The sequence below is a fragment of the Oryzias melastigma genome, linkage group LG21 (genome assembly GCF_002922805.2).
Source record: "Oryzias melastigma strain HK-1 linkage group LG21, ASM292280v2, whole genome shotgun sequence".
Taxonomy (NCBI): Eukaryota; Metazoa; Chordata; class Actinopteri; order Beloniformes; family Adrianichthyidae; genus Oryzias; species Oryzias melastigma.
In genome coordinates, this window is record NC_050532.1 from 19738519 (window position 1) to 19762751 (window position 24233).

Here is a 24233-nt window from a genome sequence, read left to right on the forward strand (position 1 = left end):
GGTTTAATTAAAACAAATGTCAATTTAGGGAATGTTTGAGTCTTATAGCAAGCTATGATGGTCAAAAATAGCCAATCTTTAGTGATTAAAAAAGTAGAAAACTGGCATTAAAATGTAAAAAAAAAAAACAAATCTAAATATTAAGTTTTCATTAATTTGAAGAAGTTTAATATTTAATAGTAAGCCAAATATGACCCTAAAATGAGGTAAATAACTTAAATATGTATTTTAATTTTAAAAAAGCAATTTTTAAAGTGATTTCAAAAAATGTATCGCATCAAATGTTTAGCGTTCATATTTTGTTGAGATTTTAGCTTATTTGTACAAAACAATAACACAAAAACACAAAACAAACAATAAAATAAATTAAAATAATCAGTACCTAACTTAATTTAAAGTATTCACCTACTCACAGTCTCCTAATGCCAATACTCAAGGTATTTTTAACATTAAATATAAAAAAAAATAGGGTTTTAAATGTATATATTATTCATGATCCATATTAGAAATTAATGCCAGAAACAGATTTCTGCTAAATATAATTTAAGGATCACTGGAGCTTGAGTTATTAACCCATTAAGTCAAATTTGGTTTTCTTTTTTATTAATGTTTTCCACATTTTTAATTATTAATTGCTGCTACTGAAAAATTAAAAGACGGACAAATTTGAAAATGAATTTTATAATGTCAGAATAAAATTGATCTTGGGTTCTTCTGGGCTAAATTAAAAACTATGATTAAAATCAGACAAAAAAAGTTATTTGTTGTCTTTTTTGTTTGCATTTCAGTCCAACAGCAATCATGTGACTGGATCAAAGACACAAAAACGTCACTTATATTTGATTGTTTTTGGAGCAATCACTTAAAATAGAAAATGAAAATAAAATCTCAGAGGCAAACTTTGACCCTGTTGCATGGTGATACCGCTCTGTGAGGTTATAAAGATTGAAAATGTGCCAGCTTCTTCCCAGAATTCTCTCCTGACAGTCAAAGTGTTTTATTGCAGCATAAAAGGCAAAGCAATAAAATCTACTGTCTGTGTTGAACCTGCAACAACAACAAAAAACTAAAGTCAAGAGAAACATCCCAGTGCAACACAAACCCTGACTTCATTGATTCACCATTTAAGTAATTTTTTCCCAAGTTTCTATTCAAAAAACAAGTTTATTTTGTAATGAAACAAAAAGGGGAATTTCTTCATTAAAATGATTTTTTACAAAAAAAAATCTAAAATGCAGTTTTTTCCTCTAAAAAACAGGAATTATTCAGTGAAAACCAATTTATAGATTTACCGAATCAATATCAATCATTTAAAGTTCAATTCAATATTGATTTCAAACTTTGTAAAATTGAAACTTTCAGTTTGAAAGTGATAAGTGTATATAAAGCATTTCATGAAAATATTCATTTTTCACAGAAAAGCCTCTTAATTCAGACCAATTTTAGATAAATCACAGATTTTTTAAAATGTTTATATTAAATAAAGCGGCTGCATATTTTACTTATGCATTCTAGGAGCAATATCACATTTATTTAATTTAAAAAGGACAAATTACAATATATAGATGTTAAAAAAATGCTGCAAACAGATATTTAATTCAATCTAAATGTAAAATTATCAGGAATTAAAGGGCAGAGCTGAATTCTTTATCAACTGATCAAAACTAAACACTGAAAGGCAACATATTTGAGAAACTGTAAAAAAAAGACATTTTCCAGAGAAATGAACACTTTTATTATTGAAATGCAACAATGCATTGGATGACATAAAAAAAAGTAAAATAAACATTTGTGCTTATTTTTGCATCGAGCAGCACTAATTATATAATTAATAAATACAAAATTAAAGGCGTCATCTGGTAGATTATAAGGCAAAACGTGTTGATTGCATTAGCAAGTACAGGTGCACAAAAAATATACAATTATCGTCTAAAGTTAAACTGTTTGTGCTCACGTCTTGTCAGCAAAAAAATGAAAGGATCGTCACAGAATATTAGGTTTTCTTCATAGGTGCATTTTCTGTTTCAGAGCAAATGCTTTAAAACTAATTTTACTCTTTTCATTTATCAAAAAATCTGATCTGGTTTAAGTATGCTACAACACATACAGCTCAGCGTCACACCTCATGCACATTCTTTATAAAGTACCGTCAGAAGCAGCTAAACGCATGTTCCAATCATGTTTACACTAGAAACAAAATCCTAGAAAGTCAAAATACTGCAACCTTCATGCTACTTTTATGCATCAATCAAAGGCATTCACATTCAAAGTGCAATTACAGCGGAGAGACAGTTTAGATCGAAAAACGAGGATTTATTCCTGAAAAATGAAAACATCTTCCAGTGTTTGAACTAGTAAAACCTCAGAAACACAAAGTACTTTTCCAGCAGTTAAAGATTGATTCACAGTGAACAACTACAAAACAATTTAAACAATAAAAAGAAATGCAATCTCATTTGTTTCAAACATTTTACAATCATGTGCTTTGCATGGGTTTTTTTTTAATACAGTGGTCCACATGTCATTTATCAAATCAGTAGAAGTGAGTCTGTTCAGTCACACTGTGATAGAAAGAACTTCTTTACATTTTCCAGAAGATTCTATCTGATTTCTGCTGCGGATCCGTCTCCAACAGACTCACATGATCAAACCAAAGCAACAAACTCATCAAAAGAGTTCAGAACTCGTCCCCCAAACTCCTTAAGCGCTAAAGTTCAAGAATTCACATGCTTTAAGCAGGGAGGACGGAGATCTTCCTGGGAAACGTCACAGTTTGAAAAACTGCCTCCGTGATGGAAAAGAAGGAGAGCTGGGCGTTGGTTCCTTCACAGAGTGGCAGCAGCATGAAGCCCGGAAAACCTGACGAACATCCAAGGAGAAAGGTCACGCCAAAAATGGGATATTCTGTTTTTTTTAGTAGGTTTTCCAAAGTCGAGGTTGGATGTGAAGAGAAAACTCTTCAGCTTAGCTTTATTAAAGTTATGATGATGAGAATGTTTTAAAATATTCCATTTCCTGTCTAAAAATAGAGCAGCCTTTCATTGACAGCTTTCACCTTAGAACAGCAAAAATAATCCAATAGTAATATTGCTTTTATTTTACAACATTTTAAAATGTATATATTTTAAAAACATTTAATTAATAATCCAGCCTGGCTCATAAAACTTACTAAATGTGATTTTTGAGAAACATATGATGACAGAACTGTGATTCACATACACCAGGATAAACAACAAAACACTATATCACAAAAATAACAGAAATGATTGTGATGCAAAACGAGGATAGTGTCATGCAGCAAACATAAACAAAAGACAAAACATGTAATAATAGATGTATGAAAAGTAGTAAAATGAGTAAAAATGACTTTATGCTTCATGATTAAATGAGATTTTAATTGAGATATTTTGCAAAACTCCAATGGAATCGCTTTTCAAATTAAATGAGTTACGTGACCAAACAACTGGATACAGCAGCGCCATTTAAATGGCTGATGCGGCGTGTCTAGACTTAAAAATTCTGAAGTGTCTTTGGGAACGTGACTTTTTCAGTGATTCGATCAGAGGGTGGAAAAAATATTCCAATATGGTTGCTGTATGTGAGGGTTTTCGTCCTGAACTTCCATCCGTTTTCTAAACTCGCTGGGGTTGCATGGTGGCCACAGACTGTCCCAGCTGCTGTAGGGCAAAGATGGGACAGGTCGGCGGCCCGTCTCAGAACCCATGGAGCTGGAGCGATCGAGCCCGCTACACTAGCCAGCCACCTAGTGATCATCAAGACGATTTTATGTTTCCTTCTTGAGTTAATGATCAAACTGGACCACAGACAGATGGAACAAAGTTTAAAACAGCCATCAGGAGCACTTCTCGCTGTTGGAGTGAAGTACACCGCTCCGGGAGAAACTCTGAATGATCTGGTAACACGGCGACAGCCCTGCCTGCTTTTATTGGCTTTAAGTGTTTTTACTTTTGTGAAGCACTTTTTTTTATGATTTTATCTGGGAAAGATGCAATAGAAATAAACATTTAAATACTAGAGCTCTCCAAAACACATAAACCCGAGCTATTTGCTCGACACCATTCATGATGTGGCAACAAATGAAGTCCAGAAAAAGTTTGGTGGTTGCTCCTCCCACAATCATCGAGGACGTTTTAGGACAGGTGTGAGCAGTAAGTTTGATGCGGTGTGAATGCAGCTTTAGGAGAAAACCAAGACTGAAGTGAAGCGAGCAGCCTTGATGAAATGAAAACTGAAACTGTGTTTCTGAGGTTGAGCTTTGACCAGAAAAAGAGCTATACAGACAAAGGAATCATAACGGGTTTTGATGGTTCAGTAATGTGTCACATTTTCCAACTTTTTTAAGGTTTGCTTTCAAATAAGGAAGAACTAACTTCAGAAACAAAAACTGAACATGTCGGTGAGAATGTGACCAACCCAAACAGGTGTGACACATTTCTGAAGTCATCAGAACAAAGACGTGAGCTTCTCTGACCTCTGGAGTCTCTGCAGCAGCTCAGCCACCAGCGAGTCACAGATCCCCGGATGTTTGTCCTCGGCGCTGAAAAACTCCTTCTTCAGCTCCTCTGCAGCTTCTGCCCTTCCGTTGCTTTTTCCGCCTTTTGCTTTCAACTGCAAACCAACAAAAAGAATCTAAACGCTTGTTCTGATGGGAGGATTTAAAACACAGTTATTGTAGCACCTTAAAATAATCTGTAGTAGATAAGGGAGGCTGTTACCTCTGAGAACAGTGGAGAGAAGATTGTCGACAGGCTTTGAGACAGATGTCGTTTTGGACTCTCCTGCTCCCAGAAATGCATAAAAGAAAAAAGTAGGCATGAGACATAGCCGTTTTTTTAACTTCCTCCTCATTGAACACACAGGGTTACCTGGTTTACTGAGGCAGCGGGTCGTTCTAGTCCATTCTGGCGCTCATCTGGACCTGGGAGACTATTAGGGAATGAAAAGTCATAGCCGTCTTCTGCAGACGCCCTGTTGTCCAGCTCCCTGTGGTCAAGCAGAACAGTCAGAATCGGCGTGTTTGGGTCTGAGCTGGATATCTGCGTGATATCTACTCGTCAGAGTCGTCTGAGCTGGATTTATCTTTGGACCGCTGAGTTTTCCATCGGTTGTGTCGGTCAATCAGCTCCGTCAGGAAGGTTGTCCTTCTGGCGTGCTTCATGATGTATCTGTGTTTTAGCAGTTCTTTGGCGGTAGGTCTCTGTAAATGACAGTCAAACTCCAATCGTTTCAATCATTTCTCTTTTGTCGTTTGAAAGGATTATTTTAAACTTACGAAGCTCGGATCTTTATTCAAACAGGCCTCGATGAACTCTTTCAGAGCTCTGCTGTAGTTTCCTTCCAGCGTAGGTGGATTGTTCTTCGGGATTTGGAACAACACCTTCATGGGGTGCAGGTCAGCGTGGGGGGGCTCGCCTTTAGCCAGTTCTATAGCGGTAATTCCTAAAGACCAGATGTCTGCCTGCCATTAAAAACGTAAAGACATTTGAGATAAAACAAACATCAGTGAGGTGGGACATTTATAGCTGCGTTTGAGGAAGCTCTGCAGACGTGTGACTGATCGTGGTTGTTCTAAAAATACACACATTCAAAAATCTAATTATTTTTAGTTTTCATTGAAGACAGACAAGAATTTAACTCGTCTTGAATTAAGACTCCAAACTCTCCAGCTTTCAGTGGATTTAAGGGAGAAGATTATAGACCGGAATGGACAACAAAACCATCAGTAGGAAGATGGAGGTTAAGGTGACAGCTGATGGTACTGTGGAGGTGGAAACATAATGCTTTGGGGGTGATTTTCTGCACGGGTCTACTTCACTAGGAAGATGGATGGACGTCAAATCCTGATTTAGAACTTCCTTCCCTTCACTAGGAGGCTTAAAATTTGTCTTCAAATAGGATTATGACCCAAAACATACAAAATCGACAAATACCCATTTCCTTCACTGTAATAGTACGTACGGTATGTTGGAGCGATAACTACTTACTTCCTGTTTGATTTTAGATCTTTTTACGAACATATCTGGTTCATGTCTGTGGTTTTCAACCAATATTTAGCTCAGCAATATTCTGATTATTTTCTGTTAAAATGTATTTTATCTTTTTTATTTTATCTGCAACAACTTAAGAACCATTATCTAATGTTAAACAGATGACTTCTTCCAGTCGAAAGCTATTTTTGTCATTCATTATTCCAGTTGTCTGGATTTTCAACCTTTAGAGGTTAAACATCGGTTATCCTTTTTCAATTTCAGATAGCAGCACGTTGGAGCGATAACTAACCTTTGAGTCGTAGGACGACTGCTTTATGACCTCAGGGGCCATCCAGAAAGGCGTTCCTACAAAAGTGTTCCTCTTGATTTGAGTGTCTGTCAGCTGACCCGCCACGCCGAAGTCTGCCAGTTTGACCTCGCCTTGTTCCGACAGCAACACGTTAGCAGCTGAAAGAGCAGAGGAACAGCGGAAAAACTTCAGGGAGGAACTTAAAACTAGAGCTGACTTTCAGCACTTGTCCTTTACCTTTGATGTCTCTGTGGATTTTCTTCTCAGAGTGTAAATACTCCAGACCTTTAAGGATTTCTCTCAGGATTGTAGCGATCTGGGTTTCATCTAGAGGACCCGGTTCCAGCTGGAGGAGCAGAATAAAAAAACAAAAACGCCTCATTAAAAACCCCAAAAGAGGCCAAACCAAACTGTCTGCATTAATGTTATTTGAGTTTAACATTTTACACAAAGACACTTACCAAATCAAGAGCTGATCCTCCACCCAAGTATTCCATAATGATCCATAACTTGGTACCCTGAAAAAGAAATAGATAACTTTACTCTGAGAGCAAAATATTAGTAAAATAAAAAGATTGTACCAGCTTATTTTTATATGAATATGTTCTTGAAAACAATAATTTATTAGTCCATGTCTGAATTTTATCATTCACACATAGAGCTTTTTTGGATTATCTCAGAAATGTTTGTCAAAATTCATTTGGTTAACAGTTAACTAATGAACAGTTTCAGTCACAAAACAGTTTAAAACTAAAGGAAGATGCTAACTAAAACAGAACGGCTTAATGGGATCTAAAAAATGGCCCATTTGACAATTAAAAAAAATGAAATTCTTCCTTTTTGTCTCAGAGAATATTGAAGAACAAAACTGTCAACAAAACATTTTTAAAAACCAATAGATAATAAAAATATGCCCACTTATTCTTTTTCATTGTTTGTCATCATTCATCTGCGGATAATAATATTTAAAGACGAACTAGAAAATTGTGAACGCAAAAACATAACAAAGCCAACCTTTAAATACATTTCTTTATGTGAAATTATCTTAAACATCTAAGACATAAGACAGAAAAAAAAGCTGCTTGTAACTTTTTTGGTAAAGACTTTCCTAATATAAGTTTTACCAGAATATTACAGGCTAAATTTTGTACAAAGTAGATTAAATACTTTTTCTGAGTTTTATGAAAGAAATTATAAGGTTGATTTAATCTCAGTGGCTAACTTCTTGTTATTTTTTGTTACTATTGTGTCTTTTTTAACCATGAAAATTGTTTTAACTGATTTCCCCCTAAAGGACTCAAAGTTCCATCATCGGTGTTAAATGTTCAAAATATAACCAAGGTACTCAGCCTCTGTCCACAGTCTATGGTTGGTGAAAGGAAGTTGTGCTTTACTCCTTTTGTCCAACAAAGTTTACACAACATTATCCTCATTTTTATCAGAGACAAACAGCTGGAGAAGATTTTCATGGCAAGCATGAAGCCTTGAAAGCCTTCTACTATTTTCAAAGCTGGTTTTTGAAGTGCATGTTCAAGCAGAGAATAATGTCAGGTTTTCTTCAAAGAAACCAGCTTTCAGGTCACATGACTGCATTGAAACATAAAGGGCCGTGTCAGACATTTGATGGACAAGAGGATTATTTCATCGATGAAAAAAGATTTCAGCTTTTTGTAATAATTAATTTGATTCAGTTTCAAATATCTCTTTTAGTTTGCTGGTGACCTTCTATAAACCAAAAAAATAGGATCTTTGAAAAGCAATTTTTAAGGCAAGCTCAAGTACATCTATTTTCAAAATATTTTTTGTTTTATCGTTAGATTTAAGTGTCAATCTATAGCCCAAAACCATTAAAGTGCTGAGATACACAATAGTAGAAAAACTGCAGTAAAGCTTATAATTAATGCATATTGTGGTTTCCTGCAATGTAGATACTAATACTAGAGTAAATTGAGGTTATAATATTCCTTGATAGTAAATAGGCGCCAGAAAAATGTGCATTCTCCTAAAAAAAATGCAATCATAATTACTGTGGAAAAATATACAAAATGCAATGAACTACAATATTGTTATTCTTGATGTAAGACAACACAAATTCGGTCAATCTGTTATGGTATTTACAAAAACTACACTGTCAGCCCACAAGGAACAAAGTACATTGATGTTTTAGAGGCAAAACATTCACCATTGTTTACTTGAATTATTTACAGACTGGTTCTCTATTCTTGCAGATGCTTGCAGGATTAAACATCAACATGCTTGATTTGTCAAAGGGACTCAAATTCAAGACAAAAACCTGGTCTCTCGATGAACCCTTACCTTGAGATAAGATCCATGGTACTTGGTGATGAAAGGACTGTGACACTGGCTCAGAACTGTGATCTCCTGCTGAATGTCTTCAATTTCATCCTCTGCCTCCTCCAGATCAATGATTTTGATAGCCACAACTTTCTGAGTCTGATTGTCGATGCCTTTGAAGACTTCTCCGAAAGAGCCCTTCCCGATCCTGTCCAGTTTAGTGAACATCTGCTCTGGATCGGCGTTCAGATTCTGACGGAGCAAAGAGGTTCATTTAGCTTGAGTGAAAGTATAATCAAAATAAAGTAGTCAATGAAAATTTAATCGAAAGTCTCTTAAAGCCATGTCACACAGCCATTAAATCCATTTTGAGTATGTTGCACGGATGAAAGTTGGTGTGGAAAAAGTGAGAAAAGTTGCTGTATTCAAACCATTTTACTCTTTATTTTTAAACTAACTCTTCATATTTTTGTGTTTAGATTACAATTTTTTCAAAGAAAAACTGCATCTCCATCTCCTGTGTGCCATTATATACTAGATGAGAGTTGACTGCACAGAAGGTAATGTGGAGGTAAACGTGGGAATGAAAGGACCTTGCCATTGATTCACAACAGCAGAGATGAGCGAGCTAAAACACGGCTAAAAGGCTCAGATAATACAATCAACAGAGAGGCGGTCTCTGTGGACAACAAGAAATCGTTGAGTGAAAATCCTCCCAGGATCTGTCTTGGTGCAAAGCCAAAAGGTAAATCATGTCTACCAGAAACAAGAGGGCGTATCGTAAGTGAGACTGAGATGAATGCAGAGAAACTGCCAGACAGAGAACCTCTGTTACAATGTAAATGCAGGACAGGACAGCTGTAAATGAAAGGTTATAATCAAACCTTCAATTCTGTGCATCATTTTTTTACCCATAGGGTCAAACGATGTACTGTATCCCAACAGTAATCTGTGGTTCTGAAACCATTGACTGGACAATGGAACTGATGGCTTACTTTCGTTTCCAACCAAATGAAGTCAATTCAGTCGCCATTTTTTCTCGATACAGATGACCCCATGTTGGAACCAGAAATCATCAGTAAGTAGGGGTTGATCTGAACAACATGCTTATGGATTCAGTCTGAAGAAGTCAGGAGAGAAAACTATTTTCCTTTTTGCTTCGAGAAACACAAAGCCTTATCTCAGAGGGAAGACAAAACAAAGTGAGTGGAAACACAAAGAAGTTGCTCCCTCTGCTTCCCCACCTGAAGGGTTCTATGATGGGAAAAAACATCAGAAGAGAGATGACACTCCCTGAACAGAACTGACAACCTGGACCTTCTTCAAACACCCCAAGTCTATGAGGTCTTCAACCTCCCAGTTATACCTTTTATTAAAATTCACTAAAGCACCTGGTTGATCTACTCCATCATCAGGACAGGCAAAGGGAGGGTATCCAAGCTCTGCCACATCAAATCCAAATCAGCCTGCGAATGAACTTTTTCTTAATGCTTGTAGCCATGACCATTCTGGCCACATATTGTGATAGGAACTACCTTGACAACTGCTCCTAAATGTGAGAGTTTGGCACCTACTAAGAGCTCTGGTCAGCCGCCCAAAAAAATTAAGCTCATTTGCACTTCCTTTGAGAACAGATGAAGCACTTCTTAAAATGGCAGTAATGACAGGTTATTGTGTCACACATTCCCAGCAAACTCTAGATATAGGGTACCAGGTCTTTCTCTAGTTCTTTCTCCAACAACTCCATCTAATGTGAGACACATAAAACACAAATACGCCAAGACCTTGTCCCAGACCTAAAGATGCAGGAAGACAAATTTTCATCCAAAATTCCATTATCCTGGTTCCAAGTTGGGAGGCTACAAATAGTACCATGTCTTTTTCCTACAATTATAACTCTGGAAAAGAATTAATTCTGACGGTCTCAAGAAGACCTAGCCCATTAATCGCTTTTAGCCAAAGTCATTAGCTGCTTTTCCATTGCACATATGCAAAAAACTTTGTCCAAATTCTAGAATTGTTAAAAAAAAAAAAAACACACACAATTTCGCAATTACACTGTTTCCATTAAATCATAATTATGCAAATAAACAACTCATGCAATAAGTCATTCAAAAACATGGCCATGTATGTGAACAATACTGTGATTTACAGCAGATACATTCAAAGTTCTGTCACTGCATCCTCATCTATCAAAGGAGTCAACTGCTCTCTCTTATTCAGGCCATGGAGCGGGAAGCTCCTTACACGTGGAAGCAGCAATGGATGAAGCAATTTTGGGAAATCAAGGTTGGCGATTTTACAAAGTGGATGCAACAATTCCGCATGACACGCTCAACTTTTGATGAGCTGTGTGATGCTGTGGGACCTTATGTGGCAATGCTGAGCAGTCCGATTGTTGGTCACATGACTAATTTAATCGGAAAAGTGTTTCCTTTGCAATTTTGCAAAATAAGTTAATTTTGATACGTCTCAAAAACTAACTCCTCCAAAAGCAAACACTTCTTTTGATGAATGCAAGTTTTTTCTTAAATTGCTATGTTTCCATTAGACAAATTTATAATCCCAGATCTAATTTGTGCAGTTTCAGTCAATGGAAACACACCTATTGAGCAATAAATCCCAACACGGTGAAGCAGCAAAACACAGATATGGCTATGGCTTAATGACATGCACTATGAAGGCTAAACAGAAAATGATGGACAACACGCTGAATTATTGACAGCGCTAAATGGCTTTGTTTCCCTGAAGAGAATCGGGAAGGAAAATTCAAATTTTCAAGACTGTCAGTTAATATAATAATAATAAATATATAAAAGACACTTTTTTCTAGGACAAATACAACACCATATTTGATTAACAATAACTTTTAAACCTGGTGTATTATTTATTTATCCATTACCAAGTCTTCTTCTCAAGTCTTCTGCAAAGTATAACAAAAGGAACTTCACAACATCAGACATTAAGACATAAAGGCAAAGTAGTTCAGAAGAAATAGCACTAACAAGAGGCTAAAATCTAGCAACCAAACATTAGAGTCACTCAAACATATAACTAAGTTAATATCCATGTTGTGGGCCAGCAGTATAACTGTGCTGCATAAATCACACTTTGAAGGAGGACCTGATGCTTGATGCCATTCTGTGGTATTCACTCACCACAGTGTCGGGATGCAGGACTCTGTGGGCAGACACGCTGCAGAAAGTAATTACGCTGAAGCCTTACCATCATATCTAAAAAAATATTATTTTATTTATTACTATTATAGTGCATCCGTCATAAAAGTTAGACCATAGAAAAAATTTGAAGTCCCATCTAATAATCTTTACATCTATTTTAAAAACATTAATTATGATTATGCAATTTTTAGATATAATTAAAACAACTGTCAGGACATAATTTCTGCAGGGCAATAATAGTTCTTCAGAAATTCTGAGTTGTAGGTGGAAATATTGGCGTAGAGTGAGCCTGCCCCATTTCCCATCATTCGTCTGTTTACACTCTATGGCTGGCTTACAGCCATCACAACCCAAATCCAACATTACTAGTGCAACAAAAATGGCGAGCAGTATTGGAGTTGTTCATCCAAATATCAGCTCAGACGAGGAAAAGAAGATGTAGAGGCATCAGAATGGAGTGGAGCAGGGATCTGTCTCACTGCTTCAAGCGTTTTTAAACCGCATTTTTCAAGATCCATTCATCTTTTTTTAAAGCATTTGTCTCGAATTGTGGTGGATCAGGAGCAGATAAAAACCGGCTATTGGAAAAAGCTCAGGTTTCTGACCCAGCTGTGATTTGCGGGTTAATGTCTTCTTGCTCCGCTCCAGTTCTGATTCTGAGCTCCTCTGAATCTGATTCCAAGATTCCAGTTCTGAGCTCTTCACTTGCTGACAAATAGATCCATTAACGTCTTCATTTTCCTCATCTGAGCTGGCATCTGGCTCAAAACTGTAAGGCTGGAAAGCTCCAACTTTGCTCGCCGTTTTCTTTTTTTTGCTACGCTACCGTTAGCTTGGGGTTGTAAGGAGCTTTAAACTAGCAAGAAAGAGTGAAAACAAAGGAATGCTGGGATATCAACATAGGGCTACTTTCAGTCCTGTCCACAACCAAGAGGTGAATTTCTGATAAACTATCGCTATGCTGTAGAAAATGTCTAAAAAATAAAAAAATAAAAAAATAAAACGACACAGGCTTTTTGATTTCTGCTAAAAACTGCATATTTATAATTAATGATAAAGAACTTCTGGGAGCGATTATACAATAGATGAAAGTATAGTTGGAATGGGGCTTCACCCTTCTCTTTTTTATTAAAAACAAAGAAGAAAAAATATTCAAATACTTTTTGACAAAAAAGAACATCTTTTCCAATTGCTAGTAAGAAACTGACAATTATTTGATTTTATATTGGTTCATATTTTTTTTCTAGAATATACAACAGGAATTGGTTATATTCACAATACTTAAATTATTTTTAAAAACAGCTAAAACGAGCTTTATTTACCTTTAGACCATTTAAAAAATAAAATAATTTTTAATATGTATTTTTGATTAGTTTAGTTTAATTACCATTAATATTTTTATTTTAATGAACCACATTCAGCTCTTTTTTGAGTAAATGTACTTAATTCTGGTTGTACAATGAAATAACAGTATAAGGAGAAAGGTGGAAAGGGGAAGAATACATAGAAAAGGAGAAGAAAAGAATCCAATTTTTTATAGAAACACAAATTGAAACTGTTGGAGTTTTTCCAGTAAAATGAGACTATGAGAGTAATATCATATCTTCCTGTAAGAAAGTGTACTTACATCTAGCAGATAACAAGTGAAACTGCTATTTAAGTTGATGATTAACTTCTAAAGGAAGAAAAACTTGAACTATTGCCTTTTCAAAGTCTGAAAGATCAAAAATAAATTATTTTTTTTGTAGTTTTAATGATTGATTTACATGCAGTAATCTGGGACCACAACAGAATAAAAATAAATTAATTAATAAAGAAGACAAATACAAACCCTATGAAAGCTAAACTTTTTGGGAGTTAGATTTAAAATGTGCATTTCTACAGAAGAAAGCATTTCGTCACATATACATCATGTCAGACGAAACAGCAAATATGATCCATTTTTAATTTACCTGAACCCCCGGGACTCCACTCGGAATTTGAGCCATTGCGTTAAAAAGTAAAGACGACGCCTCTCCTCCTGTCTTCAGCCTCCTTAAAGTACCGGGACTTTTCCACAATTAAAAAATAAACGACTCCCTTTAAGGTTATTTAAAGTCTAAAACGCGAACATATAAAATAAACACAAAAACATAAAAAAATAATAGTAATAAATCCACTTGACTTGCAGATTCGCCTTTACTTTTTCTAGTTAAAGATGGGTAACATTAACGACTTTTAAATATTAACTTAAGTTCCTAGCAAAGCAGCAGGGCCTTGACATTCCCTCATCATCGTCTTGTAAACCTTTAGTGGGCAACAGATGAAAAGCGTAGCGGGAAAACACTCTGCCCGGCGTTATGGTTTGCTCCGTGTCATCACTTGACTCCGTTTCCCAGCGCCATCTTGGAAAATACCATTTCAGAAACGGGGACGTCACTAAACATCCAAGAGACGTCATGTACGGGAAGGGCGTCAACACTCGGGTAGAATGCTAACATATTAAGCTGATTCTGATTACTTATAATCAAATATAATTAATTATCGCTATAATAGCTAAAATATCCCAAATTGAAACGCAGATACCTATCTCTTAGTGTAATTAGATTGCCAGCTTTTCTCACATGAATAAAAAATAGTATTTAGTCATAATTTTTGAGCCACACTCTTGTGAAAATCAGATTTCTGGTGTTTTTAATGCGTTCTTGTACCATTGTTCTCATGATGGACTACACATATAAACAAAACTCAGTTTAAAATTATTTTTATGAGTATTTCTTTATTCAAATCATTATAAATCAGGAGCAGACAAATAAGCGTATGGCTGTGATGTAGGATCTACAATTATCAGGCCACAAGCTTCCTGCTCTGCTCCATTCCAATGCATACACTTGTGGACGACTAGATCTATGATCGTCTTTGTTTTTATCCTCTAAGTTGGCTTCTAAATAAAAACTGTACGGTTGGATAGCTCCAATGTTGCTCACCATTTTTGTTAAACCGGTTGCTAGGAACTGTAAGCTACCAGAAGAGTGCATTAACAGATGGATGATGGGAAGTGGAGGAGGCTTACTCTTCTTCAATAGTCCCGCCCACAACTCTGAGGTGAATTTCTAACAAACTTCTTCCACTCTACAGAAATTATATGTCCTAGAACAATGTTTTTCAACCAGTTATTCATTTTCACAGATCTAAAACATTTACTATCACCAGGAGATCAGTTTTATTTTCTTTCAAACAGGCCCTGATATAACATTGAAAAGTTAGGAATACGGAAAACCATAAAATACTTTTATTTGTGCTTCTTTGATTCCAATAAAGGCTTTTTGACAAGAATGAGAGTCCTGCGATTTACCCACACAGCTAGCTGTTTTTTGGAGAAGTTCCACCCCTCCAACTGTCCCTGCCAATCATTCTTGGAGGCTTAACCCTCATGCTCTCTTATGGAGTCCAATGTCCCCACCCGTACATTGAGGAGTTAGCCCTTCCATGACAAAGACGGACAAGGTGGATAAGACTTTATGTCTGTCATTGGACACCAGTAAAGATCAACAATCATTGAAAAAAGAAAAAAAAGAAGTTTAGCGCACCGTCTTGTGGGGTCCAGATGACCCCACTTTTAATGTAAACAAGCCTAGGAGAGCGGAAGGGTTAATCATGTCATCAGTCTGACGAATCAAAGGTTGTTAATATCCTCACTTTTTTGTTGCCACTTGGCTCATAAAGTCCCACATTTCCAGCAAAAATAACAGATAAAGCTTGTGTTTAGCGGTGTAGCTTCCTGCGGGATCCAGTGTCAGACCGTGGAAAAAGTGAGCAAAATAATGAAGCTCAGAGACGTGAGTTTCTCTCCAGCATCAGCGTCGGTTTTGCACCGCATCTCCCATAATTCTGTAACGGAGATGCTGAGGTGTTTAGATCCATATGGAACAGAGTTTAATGGCGCAATATCCGACAAGGGCAAAAAGCAAGTTAAAGTCAAAACCCAGACAAAAGGTCAGACAGGGAGTCAGGAAACAGGCAGAGGTCAAAACACAAGAAGGCAAAGAGAAGTGACTGCTCGGCATTGTATCACATAGAATAGAGTCAGGGGGAGACTAAATACACAGAGGGTAATGATGAGTGTGATGAGAACCAGCTGATGATGATGGCAGGAAGGAGACAGGTGAGTACATGGCTGGTTAGTATTCAGGTGAGGGGTCCCTCTAGTGGTTGGAGGTGGAACCGGGTGATTGATCAATGACAAATGCATTGGCAGCACTTTTGCACTAAGCAACTAAAACAAAATAATTTATTCACCCAAAAATAAATAAAACATTTTTTATTGAAGTTAAATTTTGTATTAAGATATAATAAAAAAAATGATAAAACTTCAAAAATGTTCACCTTTATGTTGTTACAATTGAATATAAACATCAATATAATGGTTTTTTGTGTGTAAAAAAACAAGCATGTTGTGATCATATATTTGTTCAATAATTACTGTTACCCTGGCACAAAAATGTAAAGAAATATTTTAATAAAAAAGAAAGAATATATTATTGTTGTTTTGTGAGGTCACACAAAATTGCAAATCAAAAAAGTTATCAAAAAAGCAAAAACAACTACTTGAGCATATTTTAAACTAATTTAGTTGAACTTATCTTGAAAACTATCATACTTTTATTGCAACATTTAAGAAAAACTTCCAGCTTTTCTTGCTAAAAGATTACAAAAAGTTGACCCGAGATGGTGGATGGACTGTACTTCAATACACACTGCAGAGTTTCTCCTGTTTTGATATTTGGATGCTGGTGTGCCGCAGAATTTTTGTCAAGGAAAAAGTGTACCTTCGCTCAAAAAAGGTATAAAAACACTGTCCTAAAAAACAACAGATTTTTTATTTTATCTAAAAGCGGGATAATCATAATTAAAAATTCACTGGGAAGACTTTTAAAATAGATCAAAAGAAGATTAGAGTGGGAATTTAAGTTCTTTCTGTTTTATAAACATTTAAAAATAATCATATAATTATGTTAATATAACTCCTAAAATATAAAAAAAATGAAATAATGTGAGTTTGGGAATTCAAAATGGTACTTAATTTAAATCCTAGAGTAAACATCTATAAGGTAAACATTCATAACAAATTTTAATCGTTTACCTCAGGGGGGAAAAAGGGAGGATTTTTTTCAAATGTTTTTTTCTTTTTTTTATAAGAATTTGTTTAAAAATGTTGTGATCGCCCAATTAAAAATGTTAGTATTGGTCAAATAACTTCTTGAAAATAGAAACAAACTTTAGTTTGTTATTACCAACAAACTTGTGTAAAAGCTCTTAAACTCAGTTACAGCTTCACAAAAAAGACCATCTATATAATCTCTATACATATTTAATTTGAAATACTGTTGGGTAAATGAATCACAGGGGTGCAGAAAACTGTGCAAAAAAGTTTTTATTTACAGATAAATTCAGAGCACAAGAGAGGAAAACCTATTAGGCTCTAGAAATAATAAGGAGAAAGAAAGCGGAAAAATGATGAACATATATACAAATGCTGATTCAGGGAGGCCTGTGGACACAGTCAGGAAGGGAAAGGGAAAACAAAGAAAGACTAAAACAAATTCAACTCAAGGAATTTGTAGAAACTTCATGACAAATTAATTTTAAAACAGCAGGCATGCTGGAGTAGTAATTGAAGTAAATTTAATGTCAAAAAGTACCACAGCTGGGATAAAAAACTAATTGCTTTCCTCAACACACCTTAGTAGGAATACAAAAATATTCAATTCAGCAATAAAATAAATGGACAACTAGATTTTTCACTCGTGATGCTTTTGTTCATCAAAGTTAAAGATAATTTAAACAAATATATTGCCAATATTATATATTTTCAGATTTTGGATGGTGGGGTTCTGCTTTTCACATTTTTGATTGTTTGAATCCGTCGTCACTGTCATTACTTTTAATGGAGTCTCTTTTCATCATCTGCACTTCGATTTTCTTCATCTCATCTTTTTCCTCCTCCTCGTCCTTCTCTTCCTTCTTTTCCGTGAACTGAGCTTCGATCTCCGTGGGGTCGATGTAGGTGTAGAAATAAGCCATAATGGAGAAGATGACGCAGACCGCCACCAGCAGGGAAGCAAAAAGGAAGAACTCTGCCCACTTGAGGATTGAAGGAGAAACAGAACGTGTTACAGATAACTCAGCAAGCATTTTGGAGGCTTCTCTTTGTTCCAATTTTACCTTTTTAGGAAGCTTTGCGATCTCTGCTACAATCAGAACGATAAAGTTACCGACGGCAACCGTCAGCAGCCAGCCCGCCTGCAGCACTGCCTTCATGTTACTGGGGGCCTTTAATGATCCAAGACCACAAAGATCGAAGTTGAGCTTTGTCCCAATATTTTATAATACTTTGATTTATTTGGAATAATTACCTGTGAGTACGAGAACTCCAAACCGGTGACGGAAAACATCACTTCACCTGCAGTGATTAGAAAGTACTGAGGGACCTGGAGGGCCATGTGGACCGTGTTGGGCTGTATTTCCTCAACTTCTGTGATAGATTCCTGACACTAAAGAAAAAGAGGAAAAAACACTTCATATTTTTAACATATTTTCTGTTTATACCCTTTTTGTGTGTTTTTCTGTATTTATGTGTCTGCAAATTTCATATTAACTGTTACATCAGAACAGTATAACCTGAAGTGGCTTAAAGACAATGATTTTTGATCTATTATAAAAGCATTCCCAGTGGTCTTCTAACTTCGATTATAGTATTTTAAGCTAAAATTAAAAAAATGTGTTGTTTTTTTAGGATAGAGGGGCAATAGTTTATTCGATATTTGCCTCTGAGTTGTTGTCTGGAGTGAGCCCGTCCCTATTTCCCATCATCTATTTGCTTACTCTCCGCTCCCGATTCACGACAATTTAAATACAGAATTCTCAGAAATGTATTTTTGAGCTTCATTTTCTGTATGTATGTTCTCCATAATAAGAACAATGCTACAAGAACATGTTAAAAACACATTTTCATCAGAGTGGGTCTTTAAACCTCACTTTGTTTCAGACATTTTCAGCCCAGAACTCTACATAGGATGCAAATACTTTACAAAATGGGTCACAAAACAGTTGTTATATTCAACGCTAAGTAGGTTAGTGTAGCAGGTGGGCAGTTATTATCAGCAAGCTCCATTTTTTATAAAATGATTGTGTCTAAAAATAACAATCTACAGCGTATAAATCCACACCGTCAGCTGGTGGTAAATATAAGTCCTGGCACACTCAGTATTTTTATTCTTACTACTGCTGATGTTTTTTTATTTGGTGTTTAGTGTTAATTCTAGGAAAATAATGTTTTTATGTTTAGCAGTTTTATTCAATTCATTTAGTTAAAATATTTAACAGAAAAGCATTTGGTAAATTTAATTTGATCATCTTTTGATCTATTTTCAAAGTGTTTCTAGTGTTTTTTTTAAATTGTGATTAAACAGTATTACCCCAAAAGAACAAAAAACAGTTTAATTTTTGCAGTAATTCGTTAGAAATATTGTTTTTAAGTTGTGGGACTGCTAGCATGGAGCAACCCCGTCCCCCTTCCCCTCACCGTTACTGAGACCTCACTCTAAATAAAAAATAGAAAAATTCCACGAGAGTATGTTAAAAACACTAAAATAACAATTTTCACTGGAGTGGGTCTTTAGGAACATTGCAAATATGAGACTATTTAGCTGCTATTTATTTCTTTTTTTGTTTGTTAGTTATATTTGAGATTACCGATGTGTTGCTATGGTTTGATAGTTCCACTGTGGAAAGGTCTCACTTGGTTTCATTTTATTTCTTTTTTTGTGCTTTGTATTGATTTGTTTCTTTTTCATCTTTCCCCTTTTAAACAGCCTTTCCTTTTTATTTAAATATATATTTATCGTATAAAATGAAATTCTCCTTCCACCGAAAAAAAAAAACGTTTTTTTAATCATAGACTGAATTTGAAATTTATTTCCAACTCAAAAAAGAATGTAGATTGTCATTATTTTTGTTTCTGGAGTATTTGCTTTTTACCCATAACTACAATCAGAAGATGCATTTTTATTTATGTATTTATATTTTTTGTTTACCTTTATTTATCCAAGCAAGATAGATTAAGATAACGTTGTTGTTATTTACAAATGTGGAATAACAAAGGCAAGACTTTTTGAGAGAAGGAAGAGAGTGGTAACAACAACAAGAAATAAAACTGAATAGAAGAAATAAAATTGAATACATTTAAAACCTGTAGCTGTCAAGGCACACAGAACTCTATAACATATAAAAAAACATACATATTCCTTCAGGAGATTACTGTAAATATGATGTATAAATGATGTTGAAAACTCACATTTGGTCCGAAAGTGAAAGTGCTGGGAATGAAGAAAGTGTAGGAACTCCCAAATCCAAATTTTCTGGTGTATTCACATGACTGTGAGCCACTCATCAAGCTGAAGGTGTGTCTGGTCACAGGGAAATCAAACAACATTTATGAGTTGAGGCAAAAATGTATAAACATAAAATTACAGGAGAAGGAAAACAATCCTTACTGTCCATTTCTCAACAGTGAGTAGTTTGAAGACATGAATGGCTCAATTATTCCAAAGTCCTCTGCAGAAGTCGAGACGTTAAGGTCTTTGGCCAGTCCATTCACAAATCTGCAATAAAAATAATTAAAAAGCTTCTGAATTCGTGACTGTTGGTTGCAGCTTTTAAAACAGATGATATCAACGTCTGCAGCAGTTATAACCAAATTTACCGGATTGCATTGTTTCCCTCTTCTGGCTTGGAGGTTAAATCATCAATCTGTAGGAAAAACATAAGGAATCATAATAATGCATAATCATCATCATCATACTGTATTCATGTCACTCACCAGCACCCATTCTTGGTTGATGTCTGAGGGAATAAGCAGCGTTTGTCGTAGTCCTTTGGTTAAGGCAATAGTTTTTGTCAATGGTGGGGTGACTATTGAAATGCTAACTTCCTCTTCGGTAAATGTGAAGTATTCCTCATTGGCCTACGGAAAAAGTTCATATTGAAACAGAGGGGGCATTTGGACAAACTCTGGTTAAGATTGGACACATTTTTTTAATTTTTGAAGTAACAAATCCTTTAAAAATCCAAGAAAACTAACTTGAGCTGGAGGAAGATTCTCCAAAACATTATCTGGCAACTGGACCGCGAGTTCCTTGTTCCCCATGTTGAGTAATTTCAGCTGACTTTGGGAAGTGGAGGGGAAGACGGGTAATGTTTTCTGAAAACAAAACACATTTTCTTTCATTTAATAAAAACAAAAAAAAACATGTTTTAATTTTAACAAAGTCAGAGGAAAAGACTTTCACTTACATCTATTTGAAGCTGGACCACACCAGCGCAGACAAAAGCAAGAGCCGCCAAAAACATTCCCACTGTCATTCGTTTCAGAGGTCTGGTAAATGGACACAAGTTCTGTTATTTATTTGCCTTTAGTGGATAAATAAGCAGTCTTTTTTAGGTTTCTAGAACAAACATTTTCATGCTTCATGTGTACAAGAAAGTAGTTCTGTGGTAATGTCCACATATGCCTCTCCTTTCCAGTATAGGACACTCCGATTAAAATCTTATTTTTAACATGTTTTTGAGGCATTTTTCTAATGACGGAGGATATATATACAAAGAAAATTAAACGTTTTCCGAGTTTTAGATCAAAAGATGATTGGAATTCCCGCTGGGATGCGTACTTTTCCCACCTTCCAGGTGCAGCCACTGTGGTTTCATTTATAAGATGTTTGCACAAGTTCCTCCTGACAGGAATTCCCTTTAGGCCTCATCATTATAGGGGCTTGTGTTTGCTCTAACAGCACTATATACAGTATGTAAATGATGATTTCTGCATTTATCCCTCGGAGTCCACTACCATCAGATCATGTGTGCTTATATCAAGCATAAAAAACACAACCAGGGCTGTAAAAATACATGAATACACCTGTGCAATGCTTTGAGCTAAAAAAACAGGCGGCCATCTTGAATGCTATTGACATTATTGTTGTTTCTACAATGTTTTATCTAATTTGGACAGGAAAAGCTTTTGAATTTGACATATAATTATTCGTTCATTTTTTTAACTCGCTATATCCCTTGTGGGGTTGCTGGAGCCTATCCCAACTACTTTTGGGCGAGGGCGGGGGGCATCCTGTCGCAGGGCCATGATATCATTATGTGACTACAAATTACACTGCATTACTCTTACTTAGAGATGACATGTTTGTGGTTTGTTTACTTTGTTTGTTTTTCCTACCATTTCCAGTTTAGGTGATAAGCTAAAAATACTAATGTTTGAAAAAAGTGGAAAATTCTGTTCCCACTTATATTTTTCTGTTTTTGGAACTCATCTGTGATGCGAAATCAGAAGAAAGTCGTTTTTAAAGACAATTATTTGCATTAAAATTGTTTAAAAAGTGTCTCACTTACGTGAAGTTGAAGCCACATTTCTTGATCAGGGGGTAAATCACACTTTCCATGACAGGAACCAAAGTCAGGATCAGGATGGGATTGAAAGTCTATAAAAACATTTTCTAATTAGTACTTTTAATTATCAGACACTGGATGTGATGAAGTTTCTTTCACTTACTTGCATCTGATCGGGCTGTATAACAAGTTGTCCCTGCAAGAAAAAGAAGCGTGAAATTTAGACACTACAACTTTCAATAAAATAAATAAAAAAGGCACTTGGAATTATCAGGCAACATACAAAATTTCCATCCATTGTGGTGGCCTGAAGAGTCCACCTAGAACCCTAAAATACAGACGACAAATTTAATAAATTGAAGGCGGTTGTCTGAAGAGTTAGGAAAAGCTAGTACCTTCTGATCAAACAAGGTCCAGAACATGGGCAGTGGGATGTACAAAAACAGGACCTTCAGCACCATCTTGATTTGAGCAATAAGGAGTTTCTGCAGCACAGATAGACATAAAATTATTATTCCACTAATTAAAGCAAATTTCTATAATCCATCAAGGTCAAACTTACATCATATTTCTCCTCTGCCCAGTCCATCCAGTGTTCTCTCTTGGGGTGTGCCTTGCTTCTGTGCCTGTAGCGGTTTTTAATGGCAAACTGATAGAAAAAAATGAAAAAAAGTTTAATTTAATAAGAAAATATGTAGCTAAATATGAGAAAAGTAATAACGAGTGAGGCACTATTCATCATAAGTTCACATTAAAGGAAGATTTTGACCAATCGACAGACGGTAAACAAAGACATTAAACCACAATGCCAATTTTTTCTGCTTTTTGTAACAAATTACTACATACAATCGGCTTTCCTTTAACAAAACCTGATAATATGTATCGTATAGTGGGTCATGTATCGCCAGACTGTTGCCAATATGGTCAAATATTATATTAATTTGTCCTAAATTCTTCCCTTTGAGCTTCAGAAATAGTAAACAGCTAATAATTGAAGAAAGTCAGACGTAATTGCTGATTTTCAAAGATCCAAAACAAAATAAATAACTTACCCCAATGCATTTACACACAGACATCATGATGTTTCCCTCTGGTTTAGCTTTGTAGTACATCCCGCTCCCCATGATAAACACCACTGTTAAGAAACAGTATAAGTATTACAGTATTTTTTTACTTTATGTATTTAAACGTCTCGGTATTTTTTATACAGACCGAGAGAAACAACCATGAGGGCAGCAGGGACCCCGAAGGCCAGAGCATAGCACTTCTGCTGAGTGTGGATGCCACAGGTTTGACCTGCAGAAACACAAAAATACAGTCAACCACGCATCACACACTCTTTAACCTCTTAACGGCACCACGTTTACCTCTGAGGATCGGAGTAATGATGGTTGACAGGAGACTGCCTCCATTGATGCAAAGGTAGAAAACAGAGAAGAACGTTCTCCTTTGCCTTTCCTATAGAAGCACATTTGATTCAATAAAATGCAAAATAATTTAAACGTGAAGCAATTCTTTCTTTTGTTATTATTACAGTGACTCAGGCTCTCACGCACACACACAATCAGTCTGACTAGGAAGTTTTTTATCTTGCTTCATCCTACAATCTGCTCCTTGAACAGATGTGTGGAAATAAAGATCTGTAAATATTAAACAAAGTGCCACAATCGGGAAACTGATAGGAAGACCGATGGCATCACAGTTCAGCTGCAGATAAAAGACCATGTGAAAGATCTCTGAAATACTTGACCTCTGGATTGTTATTCTTGTGGCAAGTTGGATATTAGCCAAAAGCCAAAGATCAACCATGAAAAATCTGTTTTTTTTTCACCTGGTGATCAGCGAACTGGTCTCCACCGAAAGCTGACACGCACGGCTTGATGCCACCAGTTCCCAGAGCGATGAGGAAGAGACCCACCATGGATAGAACACTGATGGGGCAAGAAAAAGTTTTTTTTAAATAATCGCATTACTGGTCATCTTTATTTAAATTGAGCATTACCGTATATCTTCCAATAGTAGCCG

At 35.8% G+C, this 24233-nt stretch overlaps 2 protein-coding genes across 2 annotated transcripts in view; both read right to left on the reverse strand.

The window, feature by feature from the left end:
* Nucleotides 1-1711: 1711 nt before the first annotated feature.
* stk24a (serine/threonine kinase 24a (STE20 homolog, yeast)) lies at nucleotides 1712-14222 on the reverse strand. Its single transcript, XM_024286117.2, has 11 exons — nucleotides 13727-14222; nucleotides 8617-8847; nucleotides 6762-6818; nucleotides 6538-6646; nucleotides 6301-6458; nucleotides 5294-5479; nucleotides 5073-5218; nucleotides 4887-5004; nucleotides 4737-4799; nucleotides 4493-4629; nucleotides 1712-2859 (listed from the first exon to the last, which is right to left on the reverse strand). Exons 1-11 carry the CDS (start codon nucleotides 13760-13762, stop codon nucleotides 2826-2828), a joined length of 1275 nt encoding a protein of 424 aa, XP_024141885.1. The 5' UTR covers nucleotides 13763-14222; the 3' UTR covers nucleotides 1712-2825.
* Nucleotides 14223-17169: 2947 nt separating this feature from the next.
* Nucleotides 17170-24233, reverse strand: part of slc15a1a (solute carrier family 15 member 1a) — a 10660-nt gene continuing 3596 nt past the window's right edge. Inside the window, exons 6-23 of the mRNA XM_024286289.2 lie at nucleotides 24040-24139; nucleotides 23576-23666; nucleotides 23421-23504; nucleotides 23261-23343; nucleotides 22771-22857; nucleotides 22604-22693; nucleotides 22492-22536; nucleotides 22372-22404; nucleotides 22212-22300; nucleotides 21108-21189; nucleotides 20896-21015; nucleotides 20635-20778; nucleotides 20518-20564; nucleotides 20309-20416; nucleotides 20110-20221; nucleotides 18170-18307; nucleotides 17979-18086; nucleotides 17170-17897 (exon numbers count right to left, since the gene is read on the reverse strand). Coding sequence (XP_024142057.1) covers nucleotides 17655-17897; nucleotides 17979-18086; nucleotides 18170-18307; nucleotides 20110-20221; nucleotides 20309-20416; nucleotides 20518-20564; nucleotides 20635-20778; nucleotides 20896-21015; nucleotides 21108-21189; nucleotides 22212-22300; nucleotides 22372-22404; nucleotides 22492-22536; nucleotides 22604-22693; nucleotides 22771-22857; nucleotides 23261-23343; nucleotides 23421-23504; nucleotides 23576-23666; nucleotides 24040-24139 — 1804 coding nt within the window. The 3' untranslated portion in view covers nucleotides 17170-17654. The remainder of the gene's footprint in view (nucleotides 17898-17978; nucleotides 18087-18169; nucleotides 18308-20109; nucleotides 20222-20308; nucleotides 20417-20517; nucleotides 20565-20634; nucleotides 20779-20895; nucleotides 21016-21107; nucleotides 21190-22211; nucleotides 22301-22371; nucleotides 22405-22491; nucleotides 22537-22603; nucleotides 22694-22770; nucleotides 22858-23260; nucleotides 23344-23420; nucleotides 23505-23575; nucleotides 23667-24039; nucleotides 24140-24233) is intronic.